Here is a 15,056-nt window from a genome sequence, read left to right as displayed (position 1 = left end):
CTCATCTGTAATAGGATAAAAATGACTGCTAGCCTGGGAGCCCTCCTGAGTAGTTGGCTATATGGGATGATTTTCATGCATCCTTCTTGGGAGAGATTTTTCCCTCCCACAAATCTCAAGCTGCCTTCAGTCCTGCTGCCACATTGCTTAACTGAGAAAGTACAGGGAACAGAGAAGTAGATATCCCAGACCTGATTGGCTCCATTTGGTAACTAGATACAGGCACAGTGTCCTTCCCACTATCACGGCCAATGACTCTCCTGTCAAGAGGGCACTCTGTGGAGAAGCAGAATTGCTGTGTCCGTGAGGGCTGTCTGGATGGCATGAGGATTCAAATACCGTATTGCAGTCAGGAGTTTTGGGTACTGAATCATGTATTTACTCATATATACAGAAAAAAATATATAGATATAAAGAAAAAAAAAATATATATATATATATATTTTGAGACTGAGTCTCTCTATTGCCCAGGCTGGAGTGCAGTGGCACAATCACGGCTTGCTGCAACTTCTGCCACCCTGGTTCAAGTGATTCTCATGCCTCAGCCTCCTGAGTAGCTGGAATTACAGGTGCCTGCCACCAGGCCAGGCTAATTTTTATATTTTTGGTAGAGACAGGGTTTCACCATGTTGACCAGGCTGGTCTCCTCAAACTCCTGACCTCCAATGATCCACCCACCCCGGCCTCCCAAAGTGCTAGGATTACAGGCGTTAACCACTGCGCCCAGCCTATTTACTCATATATTTACAAAACAAAGTTAAACATCTGACCCTCTCAAGATTGGCAACTACTCGGTACACTGATTTATGGACTTTTAATCACAACCTCTAGAACCAACCCCTATTACAGGACAACCAGAGATGACTTGACTGTTGGCCAGTCAGGGCAGAGCCACCAGGTGCATGGAAGTTCCTAACAATACCAACTTCCTAAGTTTGTCATGAAGTAGCTTGGTCCATTTTTATTACTATAAAGGAATACCTGAGGCTGGGTATAAAGAAAAGAGGTTTATTTGGCTCACAGTTCTGCAGACTATACGAAAAGCATGACTCCAGCATCTGCTTCTGTCAAGAACCTCAGGAAACTTCCACTCATAACAGAAGGCAAGGGGAGGAGACATTATATGGAGAGAAGAAGGGAGAGAGAGAAGGGAAAAGCTGCCAGGCTCTTTTCAACAACCAGGTCCTGTGGAAACGAAGAGTGAGAACTCACTCCCGGGAGACTGACTCCAGGCCATTCAAGAGGAATCCACCTCCATGATCCAAATGCCTCTCACCAGGCCCCACCTCCAACACTGGGGATCAAATTTCAACATGAAACTTGGCAGGGTCAAGCAAGCCATATCCAAACCATGCCATAAAGGTATAAAGTCTGAAGTGCCTGGTACATAAAGGCCCTCGATCATGACTGACTCCCTTATCCTCATTTTTCTTCTACTAGAGAAACAAATAGATGGAGAATCACCTGTGTGCCCTCAGTTCTCAAGATGGCCGCCAGCCCCAGGCACTCTGTTGAGCAGCCTCAGAGCATCCTGTAAGGATATTCAGCACTGATTCGGCAATTCATAGAGCACAACAGAAGGCTCTGGTATTTCTACCTAAAACTACTTTATGAAAAAAATGTTGTTTTCCAAATATACCCAAAAAGAATACCTCCATCTTCCTTTGTGGCAACAATCACCACTGTATGGCTGGACGCTTCAACCAGGGAAAAGAGGAGTTGGGTTCTACCTCAGTTTTCCCATCCCCCAGTTCATTGCTGACTTTTAAGCTGATTTTGAGGGAGGAGAAGGAGGCATCTGATTAATTAGGTCATCTTTTAATTGAATTCAAACTGTTAGGTGCGGAAAATTTAACAACTGGTATCCTGGAGGTTGAGAACATTTTTAAAAATATTACAGTTAGTATTAAATGTTTCCAAATTTAAGATCATCTTAGCTACATGAAGGAAAGATAGAATTTAATTTTGGTTGCATAGGGAATTTCGTCCACTTGAAGGATTACATACTTGACGCTGTGCCTTCTCATTTCTTACGTGAACAAGTCCTTGGTGACAGAGAACCAATGCATGGAGCAGGTGTGGTGCCTGCGGCCACACGTATGAGTCCACCAGCAATGCAAAGCCAAGGACAATACAGCTCCAAGTAACTGGAAAGCCCAACAAATTAGTTTGCTACTTACTTGGATGAAAGTCTTACTATTTTAAGGAAGTATATTTTTCATTCCATTAGCATATATCTTGCCTCTTGCTTTTTATGGCAGGTGTCAGATATTTGAGTTTTATCAAGTGACAATAAAATAGGGGAACTGTCCTCTGAAGCCATATGCTGAGCATCCCTAGAGAACCTGCTGGTCTGGGCTAATCTATCCCTCTGAGTTGGGGATGTCTTAAGCGTTTTTTTGATCACAGCATTGAGTGATTTGGGAGCCGAAGGTATTCCTTACACAGGAAATAGGAGCTCAATGGGTGGCCCAAAATAAATGTCTGGATTACAAACAGAAAGAGACAAGAAAGTGCAGTCAAGCCAACAAAGAAAACGACACCTAACAACAAGACTGGGTATGTCTCTTCAATGATACCTGGTCTCACTATCCTCCTGGAACAATACTAACCTCACTGTCACTATCACCCCCAGTCCCAACTTGTTTCTACTCCTGCATTTTCATTCAGGGGGTGTCTCCACCATCCACATAAATATTCGAGCTGCAGTACCAGATCAGTCTCAGCTCTATTCAGTCAACCATCTAAACATCATTGCCAATATCCTCATTGTCACTGCTTCAGTTCAACCTCTCAATGTGTTCTTCCCATCTGTTGTCAAGGCCTTCTAGTCTCCCAGCATCCAGCTGTATCTCTCTGAAATTTATCCTTCAATGCAAGCAAATCTGATCGTGCCTCTCTCTAGCTTAATTTGAGTCAGGTCCAAGCTTTAAAGTGGCGCATAAGGCCTTTGCAAGTGATCTCCTGCCTATGTTTTCAGGTATCTGCAGAGGCCTTTATCTTTACCCTCTTCCAGCTTTACAATTTTGGCCCTAGCATTACCAAACTCGAATTTTCCTGCACATGCAGTGCTGTCTCTTGCTTTCATCTGTTTACTGCTGCCATTCTCTCTACTTCAAATGTCCTTCTGCTTTCCTTTCTTTCTCTAGTCAGCTCTCACTTTGCCTTTTTTTTTTTTTTTTTTTTTTCTTCTGAGATGGAATTTTGCTCTTGTTGCCCAGGCTGGAGTGCAGTGGCGCAACCTCGGCTCACTGCAACCTCCGCCTCCCAGGTTCAAGTGATTCTCCTGCCTCAGCCTCCCAAGTAGCTGGGATTACAGACGCCCACCACCACGCCACCACGCCCGGCTAATTTTTGTATTTTTAGTAGAGACGGGGTTTCGCCATGTTGGTCAGGGTGGTCTCGATCTCCTCTCCTCAGGTGATCCACCCGCCTTGGCCTCCCAAAGTGCTGGGATTCCAGGCATGAGCCACCGTGTCCAGCCTCTTTTAGCTTTTAAGGTCTAGATCAAGCATCATTTCTTGTAGGAAAGAATCCTAAACTTTCTCAGCCCACAACCCCCTAGTGTCCAATAATTTTTACATAGAGCCTGTGGGCCAACATAAATACCAACAGTTCTGTTTATTTAGTAGTTAGATCTAAACACCTTAATAAGGATTTTTGTCCTGCCAACTTAAGAGCTGTGTCAACACACACAGACACACACACACACACACAAAAATTGGAAGAAAAATCATATTTGTATTCTTAAGTAACCACAGCCACTTACTAACGGGATGTGTGTGTCTGTGGGGCACTGTACAACTGCCCAAACCTTAGGATCAGATGGGGCACTGCCACTGTCATTACCTGTTCCACATTGATTTTCACTGGCTACTTGGTTTTTATTACGACAGTTGCTGAAACTGCAGCTTCACCAAGATAGGACCTCAAGAATGCAGCCCAGTCTGATACTGTGAACTCTAACTACCTCAAGCTAGAAGCTTATGTGGTGTTCAACAGATGAGTATGCTGCGTTTCCCTTATAACATTTAAAACATCCAGTGGCAACTCTTTGAGTTTGCTGTGGTGTTCTGACCTAGAGTAGCTTGGTGTACAATTTGAGAACCTCAGGCTTGGGAACTCCCCACTATAGAGCTGGGCCCACCGTGAGCTCTCTTAGCACCCTGCACGTCTCTGTCATGGCCCTTGGCCTATTGCATTGTACGAAGCTGCTTTTGTATCTGACTCTCTAAGGCTGTGAGCTCTCTAAGGGTAGGGACCATACTTTCCTCCTCTTTGTACATCCCGTGATAATGCAGGGGTTTTTTTTAAATTTTCATTTGGTTTCCTGGTAAGAGTTCCATAGGAGGAGAAGAAAAAAGAGAGTAGAAGGAAAAGAAATAAGGGAGAGGAGGGAAGGAAAGAAGGAAGGAAGAAAGAGAGAGGGAAGGAGGAAGAGGAGGGAGGGAAGGCAGAAAGAAGGAAAGCTGCTTTGTCTCAGGCAGACTAATAGGAAAGCAATTTTTGCTTGCAAACCTCCTTCAAGGGAATGAGAGGTATTCTCCGTGACCCTGGGGTCAGGCCAACCTTGAATTCAAAAATCCTCCGCGCTGATGGCAGAAAGTAGGAAGAATCCCGCCTGAGCGTTGCAAGGCCATTGGCGGGCACTGCTGGTCCCTCCCCTGCGGGAAGGATCACTGCTCACCTGTTTGTTTGTTTGTTTGTTTTCTTAGCCATTGTGTTTCTTTTCTTTGTGCTGTTCTTCTCCATCCTCAGTAAGCATGAGAGTTTTTACACTATTTCTTTTTCATATTCTGCTACAAATGGGATAATCAGAAAGATTAGGGCTAGGATCAGAAGTCAAATTTAGGTTCACACATGACAAAACTTCAACAATTCACATTTCACCAGTTCTAACCAAGAAGGTTCCATTTAAATCACTGATTGCTGTCATTTGTTGCTGTCATCCAATGGGTGCATTTTCGTTTCAAGGGATATGCCTCCTTTATCTGCTGGAGGTCTCAGACAGTGTCTGAGCAAACTCTCTGCCAACTCCTCAGTCACCCTGAGGATAGCAGATGCACAGGCGCAGGCTGGGGTTTAGGGTCCACCCCACATACTCCCACTTGCCCTTGGCATTGGCCCCATGGGTGGACCACGGAGGTGGGTGCTCTATGGCAACAGTCTTTCTTCAGCAGAGTGGAGAGGGAGAGGCATGTTCTGCCGCGCCCATGTTCAGTCTGTTCTGTGGGCAGAGTTTGGGGAACACACTTAGCCCAAATCGGTGCCAGCCTGGCAGTGGGTGAAGGGCCAGCAAGGTTTGTCTGTGGCTCATGACCTTAGGGAAAATGAGATTTTACTCCTACAACCTCCTGCCTGGAGAACTGCACTGTTTCAGATAGGTAACAGCTTTCTCGAAGCTTTCAAAAATAAAAATAAAACCTTTAACGTACATAGCTGCCAGAAAGTCCTTCCTGGAAGCTAACTTGCGCCCTTTGTGCTTATTTTATTTTGGCCAACCCTCCCTGGAGCATGTGCACCACATACGATAACCTTCCACCAAACCGGGACCTCTCAGATCTCGGCTTTTCAGAACAAAGAATTCGGATTTCCTTAGCCTTTCATCATCATCTTATCACCCAAACCTTTCATTATCTTTTTCAATTTTTTCTTTGAACTCTTTCCAAAACTTGTCTTTTGAGTTACGGAGCCCGTAACTTAATTAGATCTTTCATTTCCAGAGGATACTCCTAGTGCCTCGGAAGAAATAAATTAAATTTCAGTTGGATGTATTTCATTGGGGGAAGGGTGCAGAAAAAAAAAGAAATTGAATTCCTTATATAAATAGCACATTGTCTGGTGCCACAAATGCGTTTTCCTTTTCCCAGTTGTTTTTGGAACAATGGGTCCTTTTTTGGTGACTTTAATTCCTCAGAGATTCTAACCTCTAAAAGGTCATGGTTTGTGTTCTTTTGTGCATACACGGCTTCTGTACTGAAAAAAAAAGGCGAGATGTGTGGCCTCTGATTGTCTGGTAAGTCGTGAGGAAACAGACAAGGCTGCAGCCCAGCAGCAGTTAAGCACCTTGTCAAAGTGCGGGAATGAGCATGTGTGGGTCTCTGTGCTTCTAGCCTTTTCTGCACCAGATGTTCCAAGGGGAGCAGGGGGATCTGTCTTGCTTCTCCGTAACTTCATCTCTCTGTAAGTAGGCTTGCGTTTTACAATGCTGTTCTCATGAGATGTGCAGACTTCCCTATCCTGATCATTTGGTATCTGTCCACAGACTTTCATGGGGGAAAGGGACAGTCTTTAACTTGTCTTTCTGCTGTGGAGCAGAACAACAGAGGCTGGCCTTTGCTCAGCCATCACCCCAGCCAGGCTGCTTTAAGCGCATTTCATCACTTGTTTCCACTTGAGTTTTTCCTTGTGTCAAATGAAGAAGTTGGGTTCACAGATGACCTCTGAGGTCCCTTCCAGTCCAACCCTGTGATTCTCACAGCATCGGTCATTCTAATTGCTCCATAGAAGGGTAGGACAAGGAAGCGGGGGGTGAGTTTAGCAGCCAGTTGGGGAAAGGATGCTTGCAGAGAGTGTCAGTGTAACTTGGATTCCCACTTATCTCTTCTCCCTCCCAAGGATCCTGAATCAACGTAATGTGAAGGGACAGGAAAGAGCACCTATTGATCACCTGTGATGGGTCGGATGCTCCTTCTCTACACTGGCTCATTTAATCATTACCTCTCACGTAGAATAGATGTACCAGGTGTTTTCCACCTCAACAACCGCCACGCGCCCCATCCACCCCACCCAGATGTGTCTGCACCCTCAGATTTCACTTGAAATGTTCCCTCCTTAGTGTAGCCTTCCCCAGCCCCTCAGACCAGATTAGATCTCCCTGTCCTATGTTCTTATGTCCCCTATGCTTTCCCTCCACTGCACTTAATGCCAGTGTAATTAAATCATTATCTGTATAATAATATTTACATGCCTACTCAACAGAAAACTACTTTAGGGCAGGGATCTCATAACTCTTGTTCATTACTGTATTCCTAGAGCCTAGCACAGTGCTGACAAAATAGTTGAAATTCAGTAGATGTTTGCTGAATAAATGTAAGCATGAATGCATGAATGAAAGGATGGATGAATAGCAAGGCTAGATACAAATCCAGAACTATCTGGCTCTTGGAGACCTGTGTATGATTTCAGAAGAGCTCCACTTGTAAGTTTGTACACAGGGCTTCACTGCTATAACCGGCCTATGGATACTTAGCCACAGTTAGTTATGCTCTGAGTCATTTCTCCAGAAGTGGGAATGATAGCTGTACTGCTGTGGCCATTCCTTTTAACCCAGTGATACTCGTCCCCAAAGATGTCTATAAAATACTTGGAGATGATGGATCCAGCCTGGTGGTGGTTGGAAGTGGGTGGAGGGAGGCAATGAATTAATCCAAACCAATTGTCCTTGTAAGCATTTAGCCCTATGTCTTAATTATAATCAGCACCAGCCTGGGCAACATAATGAGATCCTGTCTCCGCAAAAATAAAAAATTAGCCAAATATGGTGGCATGCACCTGTAGTCCCAGCTACCTGGGAGGCTCAGTGGGAGGATTGCTTGAGTGCAGGAGGTCGAGGCTGGAGTGAGCCATGATCATCACATCACTGCACTCCAGCCTGGGTGACAGAGTGAGACTCTGTCTCAAAAGAAAAAGAAAAAGAAAACCATCAGCACCACTTCTAATACTTTCTACCAAACGAGCTGAAAACAAGAATCTGCTCTTTCGGGGATCTGGGTCAGTAAGAATGAGCGGGTGAAGAGGAAGGAGGAAAAAGCAAGACATGACAACCTTTAGAGAAGCAAAAATAAAACTCTAATGTGGAAACTGCTGAAAATAGACTGCCTGGGCTGTCAGACTGCATGCAAATCTGATGCTAATTACATGGAAATTAATTACAAGTCCTAACTTCCATATGTCTCGATATGACCCCTGGGGGAAAACCTGCTGCAGGTGTCTACTCCCCACCACAGAGTAGTGAGCAGAGCACAGGCTATGATGTCGCCTCCTTCACACTCGCTCTTGCCACTGCAGTGAGAAAAGCTGAGAGGAGGCTAAAAATACTAACAATAGAAATTTGATTTCTTCTTTCAGACAAAAAGCCTTGGCATCCACGGGAGGAAGAAGTGTTCAGGCAGCATGTGACTGGTTGGTATGAGATAAATAAATTGAGAAAATAGCATATAATTAACTCTAAGTGCATGTGGATGAGTGGGGAGGTGCAGACTTTCTCTAGTGGACTCTTCCAGAAGAGACAGGAGCCAAAAGACTGTGGCAAGGCCATTTATCAAGTCAATTGCCTCCTCTGCCCTGGCCCCAGGGTATATTTCTCCTTGGAGCTGTTTAAAGAAAATTCTAAGTAATTCCCAGATAGAGCCCCTCTCATAAGATCTGTCCCCGCTCCAGTCACTTAAAGATTCATTTTAGGGGTATGGATACTGGGCAAATCAATTTAGAGAAGTACCCTACTTACCTTTCAGGGTGTCCCTACCCAGGGTGGATCCCACAAGGTTCCCTTTCTGGGAGGTTCCCTTGTCTTTGGAGGGACATGGGTTTAATTATAGGCTGACCTGAGGGACAGGCTGGGTTGGTCCTAGTGGATTGAGAAAGGATTTGGAGTTGATCCAAGAATGCTTCCTGGAGAGTGGTTTCAGGACTTTTTTAAGGAGTTGTAGGATGAGGAGGCAATATGACAAGAAGGAAGACAGAAGTTGCTGCATCCGAGAGTTGATTGTGAAGTGTGAGTTTCCAGAAGTAGATTTTCAAATCATGAATGAAAACCCTTCCCTGCGCGCTATGCCGGGGATTCGGAGCACATGGAGGGTGGATATGTCTCTCAGTTCTTTTTTTCCTCCCGTTATTCTCAAGCAACACCTCATTGGCTTACTTCTGTCTTACAGGTTATTCTCCCACGTCGGTGACCCCTTCCTGGATGACCCCCTGCCCCGGGAGTACGTCCTCTACCTCCGTCCCACTGGCCCCTTAGCACAGAAGCTTTCCGACTTTTGGCAGCAGTCGAAGCAGATCTGTGGGAAGAACAAGGCACACAACATCTTTCCCCACATCACACTCTGCCAGTTCTTCATGGTGAGCGGCAGCCCCCCGCCCCTGGGAAGCCTGACTCCCAGGATCCCAGCCGACCCTTTGGGACCTGGAACAAAGGGGGAGCCTCGCAGGAAGATGGCAGGAATAGTCGCGGGCTCTTAGAGCTGGAGGGACCTTCAAGGGATCAGTGAGGTCCACCATGAGCCCCTCACCGCAACGCTTCCTAGTTTTATCTGCTGAGGCCCAGGAGCACCCCAGGATGGGGGCAGCACCAGATTGTAACCCTCTGTGAGAGACACACGGGTCTGGCTGCTGGAATAGAATCACTGATCTAGCTTCACACTTGTTTGCTGTCTACCCTCTCCACTCTTACGACAACCAAAGAGGAGGAACTAAGAGCAGGGAACAAAAAAGGTAGTCTATAGACAGGCAAAGCCATTTCCTATCCATGGGGGTTTTTTTTCCCACTATATATTTCTAGAGAATGCAAAGATATTTACTTGCTGTTGTTACCTAGTCTATAATCCTAGCTGTCAGGAAGCTTATCTACTGACAAATTTTTTTTTTTTTTAAGAGACAGAGTCTTGCTCTGTCACACAGGCTGGAGTGCAGTAGCATGATCTCAGCTCACTGCAACCTCCATCCCTCGAGTTCAAGTGATTCTTCTGCCTCAGCCTCCCAAGTAGCTGTGATTACAGGCATGCGCCACCATGCCCGGCTAATTTTTGTATTTTTAGTAGAGACGGGTTTTCACCATGTTGGCCAGGCTAGTCTTGAACTCTTCACCTCAAGTGATCCGCCCACCTTGGCCTCCCAAAGTACTGGGATTATAGGTGTGAGCCACCGCGCCCGGCCTCTACTGACCAAATATCATCCCCCTCACTATCACACATGTAAATACATTTTGTGTACTTTAGCTCTCTGTGGTAATACAGAAGAGTTGATTTATCTCCATACATTCAAGACCAAACAAAGTGGTTGCATTTTAAAACATTTTTATAAAAAATATTTTGCTTTATTCCCCAGATATATTCTCTCTCTTTTTCTCTCTCTCAGGTAATAATATGTTCCTAACACCTTCTCTTTTACCATTCAGCCTGAAAATCAAAGTGACTATCATTTCCTCTTAGTCATCCCAGGATCTTTCTCAAAACCCTTCAGAGTTTGAGAGACATTCATTCTTTTTTCCAATGCTCTCAGGAAGGTAGGAGGATGATGTCACAGCTCTCTGGGACTCATTCTTCCAAACTCTCATGAGGGTGGATGTAGAGTCAACTTCTGATCATCTAAGAGGAAAAGAAAAGGTACAGATGATACAAAGTAGTAGAAAACACGCAGCTTCTCCTGGGATGCTGCACTCTCTCCTGTCACATTCCTTCGTTTTTTTTTTTTTTTTCCACAAGCAAGGAGAACTTTGATTTTTTTTTTCTTTTTCTTTTTTTTTTTTTTTAATTGATATATAGTCTCTCTCTGTCACTCAGGCTGGAGTGCAGTGGCGTGATCTTGGCTCACTGCAACCTCCACTTCCCAGATTCAAGTGATTCTCCTGCCTCATCCTCCCACGTAGCTGGGACTACAGGCACCCGCCACCACGTCTGGCTAATTTTTGTATTTTTAGTAGAGATGGGGTTTTACTGTGTTGGTCAGACTGGTCTCAAACTCCAGTCCTCAAGTGATCTGCCCACCTCGGCCTCCCAAAGTGTTGGGATTACAGGCATGAGCCACTGCGCCCAGCCTGATTTTTTCTAATTGATAAAAATTGTATACATTTATGGTGTATAACATGATGGTTGAATAAATGTGTGCATTGTGGAGTGCCTAAACCAGGCTAATTGTATATGCATTACCTCGCATGTTTATCATGTATTTATGGTGAGAACAAAATCTACTGTCTTCGTAATTTTCAAGCATACAATACGTTATGATTAACTATAGACACTAACAGCATAATAATAGGTCCCTTGAACTTAATTTCTCCTGTCTAAGTGAAGTTTTGTGTCCTTTGACCAACATCTCCCCAATCTTGCTCCCCTTTCTTGCTTTGTGCTCGACCAGTCCTACAGCATTTTGGCTGGGTTCACAGGGGCCACTTCAGAGCAAGGAAAGGAGGGAAGAGGTTGCGTGTTCCCCAGATTAATCCACCAGTTGGGTAATCTGTGTCTGAGTAATTGGAGGTCTGCAGTTCCTCTCTCTCCCCACAGACGGGGGTGGTGGTTAAGTAATTGCATTATCAGCCTCCTCCAGTATCTGGGGAGAGGATGCCAATGTTAAGTAGCAGCAGACTTCCATCTCCCCTCGTCTCTAAGTGAAGACTGCCTGTTTTCCCTGCCAGTGCGAGGACAGCAAGGTGGATGCCCTGGGGGAAGCCCTGCAGACCACGGTCAGTCGCTGGAAATGTAAGTTCTCCGCCCCGCTGCCCCTGGAGCTCTATACGTCCTCCAACTTCATCGGCCTCTTCGTAAAGGAAGACAGTGCGGAGGTCCTCAAGAAGTTTGCTGCTGACTTTGCTGCAGAGGCTGCATCCAAAACCGGTGAGCAAACAGCTGCCAGGCCAGCCCTGGGCCCTGTCAATCAAAGAGCTGGAAAGGAAAAGGGATAGGAAATGGTGGTAGAGGAGCAGGATGGGGTCAGGAGGTGGAGGGCCCTGCAGGAACGGGCACGTGTGACAAAAAAGCAGCCTTGTCCTGCAGCACCCCACGCCTTTTTGCTCCCTTGTAAAAATGTTCAACTCCTTTTCTGCTAACCTGGAGAGACCGTCTAAGGCTTATTACCTAACCCCCAAGTTGAAGCTTCACAAATGACTTCCATACGGAACTAGAAATGTATTTCTTTGTAGCACCACCATCTCCTCCTATTTCAGAATTAAAGAAACATCCTTTCTCCCTCCCAAGCTACCGCACATGTAGGTGTTTATCTGGGTCTCACTGTTTACTCCACGACAATCCAGATCTTTTCTCAGTGGGTAGCACAGGATAGAGAGAAGAGTGAAAGCACTTCGTATTATATCACAATAAAATCCACTGAGCCAATACCCTTCAACTTGCTGAACACCATTAGATAGGACCCCAGGCCCCAAGAGTCTGTCTAAAAATGTAACCCCTTCCAGATGTCTCCTGCTCTTCTCATGGGAGCTTTTAGCTCAGGGCACCTGAGATTTCCTGTCAAAGGAATTAGCTTAAAGCTTGAGGCAGGAGACACGATGGAGGTGACAAGAGGGAGAAGTTTGCAAAGCTCTCGTGTCTGGCTACAGGTGTGGACAAGCTCACTTAGCTCAATGACAGCAGGGAAACAGACAGACAACCAGGTGCGGGGAGAGCCTCTTGGCTCCCTCCAGCATGAAATCACAATTGGCAGGTACTTACTGGTCACCTACCATGAGGATTCCTCCTACATGAGGAGTGCAACAGGGAAGAGAACAAGAAGTGGTTTCTCCTGGCCAGGCCCTGTGTAACATCAGCTCTGAAAACAGAAAGGGGTGGTTCCACCGTCATGGAAGGAAGGAAACTTGCCCTGAGACTATGTTGATCAGGACAATGGAGGAAAGACCGGCAGGTGGGCGGGTGGCAGGAGCACAGGCAGGCAGGCATGAGGAGGGTGTGAGCAGAGGACAGTGGGGAGGCTGCCCCGGCCAGAGTGGACGGTGCAGGATGCACAGTGGAAGCCAAGTGCTGAGTGCAAAGCTGGAGGAGACCTGGAACTCCCCTACCCATAATTTTATGGAGTGCCAGAGAGGGGGAAGACCTGAGCAAAGCCGCACAGTTTGCTCCTTAGCCTTTTGGCCTATCCCTCACCTGCCATTGTTCCCTGCTGCTATTTTCATCACCATTTCAGGCCCTTTGGGGGCCTGAGATTCCTCTTTACCAGAAAAGCCCCACACAGGGCTTGGGACTTATGAGTGTGATGGGGGCTCAGCATCACTGCAGGATCACAGCGCTCTCGGAAGGAACACAAGGACCTTAAGACCCCTCTGTACCTGGGGAGGGGTTCTCTTTAGACTCCGCAACCCCCACCCCCACCTCTTCCTCTCCCTCAGCGACGGGACTAGTCTGGGTCCTGACTTCAGTGAAACCTGACATTTCATAGGAGCTTAATATTTCAGAGCAAGAGCATAACAGAGAGGCAAATTATTTCCTGTTCTTATCCCTCAATCTCAAGGAAATGGCTTTCTCTCATCACACAGTAGTTATCGTCAGAACCACTAAATCCCCACAAGGACCAAAACTAATGTCAAAGCCGCAAAACCCAAATCCTTCACAAATGAGAAAAGCAAGCTTCAGCCAGGGCCGCAGCAGATTCTTGGAGTGCATACTGAGCGAGAAGCAGTCGAAGCCCCAGCTTTCCCCGTGGGAGGTGGGAAGAGCCAGTCCCTTTCCAAGATCCTGCTGTCATGAAGAACTTGGCCACCTTCGTTTCTCTGCTGTTGTGTGGCCCCCTGGTGGGGATGTGGAGAACTGGATGACCCTGCACAGCTTAGCTGGTCCAGCTCCTTGTTACCTAGCATGGAAAGCCGGCCACCATGTCTTTGCCCTGGAACTTGGTATTCTCCAGTTGTTGGCAGGCCCAGATATAATCAAGAAGATTTAGTGTCGTCCTCCATTCAAAGTGGTCAAAGGAGATTCATTCATGTGCATTTATTCATTTAACAAGTACTGAAAACCTGCATGATATGCTGAGTAAGGACACAGTGTAAGCAAGAGACAAAAACCTTGTCTCATGGGACTTACACCAAAGAAAGGCAATGCAGTATAAAAGAAAAAGTACTTAAAACCGAAATACTCAATTTCTGCTTCTATCTTGGGCCACTAATTCTCTGTGTGACTTGACCAAGCCCCTTAAATTCTCAAATTCCCTAATTTCTTCTAGTTGCAACTTCTTCATTATTCTAGCTTGTACAATAGATGATTCTCCCTCACTGAAAATACAAAAGAGGCCAGGCATGGTGGTTCACACCTGTAATCCCAGCTACTCAGGAAGCTGAGGTGGGAACATCACCTGAGCCCAGGAGGTTGAGGCTGTGGTGAGCTGTGATCATGCCACTTAACTCTAGCCTGGGCAACAGAGCAAGACCCTGTCTCAAAAAAAAAAAAAAAAAAGTACAAGAGAAAGAAAACTTAAAAAGCCATTCCCTCATGTAGGTAGGGTTGTTTTGTTTTGTCTCTTGGGGTATCTTAGAATAAGTCCGTATACTTTAAATGAGTATGTCTCAACTAAGGGTGATTTTGCCTCCCAGGGTACATTTGGCAATGTCTGAGGTCATTTTTGGCTGTTACAGCTTGGAGAGTGCTGCATTAAACTTTGAAAATATCCATCTTTTTCCCCTCATTTCTCCATCAATCTCACCCAGAAGCTAAGAGACCTAGCTCCAAAATGAAGGGAATATAGCCTTGGGAGTCATGCAGTTACAAAACATGCTTTGTATTTCTACACAAATTATTTCACCACTGTAGGTCATAGTACCCTCGTCTCAATGGTGGGGCTGGTGACCAGCCACTGGAATGGTTGTGAGAGGACTTAACTAAAAGGACTGCCCTCAGCCAACCCGTAGCTCCTAGAGGAAAGCCGTACGGTGGCTCTTTATCTCTTGAACAGTGGCTCGGTTCGGAATCTCTTGCCATCTCCTTACCCCCTTATTCTACTGCTGTGAAGGAGAGAAACATCTTTTGTCTTCCTTGTTATGTGGGAAGCAGAAAATTTCTCAGGGTACCTTTCTAAGCCTTTCCTTAAGTCTTCACCATTGCTATGATCGCCACCTTTTAATTACTGACTTTTTTCTTCCTTTTTCCAGAAGTGCATGTGGAACCTCATAAGAAGCAGCTACATGTGACCCTGGCTTACCACTTCCAAGCCAGCCACCTACCCACCCTAGAGAAACTGGCCCAGAACATTGATGTCAAGCTAGGGTGTGACTGGGTGGCTACCATATTTTCTCGGGATATCCGATTTGCTAACCATGAGGTAATGTCTCACTGTGGTTC

At 45.9% G+C, this 15,056-nt stretch overlaps 1 protein-coding gene across 5 annotated transcripts in view; it reads left to right on the top strand.

Moving 5' to 3' along the window:
* UBASH3B (ubiquitin associated and SH3 domain containing B) overlaps nucleotides 1-15,056 on the top strand; it is a 160,157-nt gene that overhangs the window by 113,674 nt on the left and 31,427 nt on the right. For 2 of the 5 annotated variants that reach the window (XM_009187526.4, XM_009187531.3), the window contains exons 2-5: nucleotides 8,131-8,188; nucleotides 8,937-9,123; nucleotides 11,414-11,612; nucleotides 14,867-15,036. In XM_009187526.4, the coding sequence (XP_009185790.1) occupies nucleotides 8,131-8,188; nucleotides 8,937-9,123; nucleotides 11,414-11,612; nucleotides 14,867-15,036 (614 nt within the window). Of the gene's footprint in view, nucleotides 1-3,402; nucleotides 6,184-8,130; nucleotides 8,189-8,936; nucleotides 9,124-11,413; nucleotides 11,613-14,866; nucleotides 15,037-15,056 lie in introns of those variants that run through there. The other 3 variants (XM_003910851.5, XM_021926641.2, XM_009187525.4) reach the window with 2 other exon arrangements.

Source organism: Papio anubis, chromosome 12 (genome assembly GCF_008728515.1).
Source record: "Papio anubis isolate 15944 chromosome 12, Panubis1.0, whole genome shotgun sequence".
Lineage (NCBI taxonomy): Eukaryota > Metazoa > Chordata > Mammalia > Primates > Cercopithecidae > Papio > Papio anubis.
Note: the sequence above shows the minus strand (reverse complement) of the source record. Positions and strands in the feature narration are given on the sequence as shown.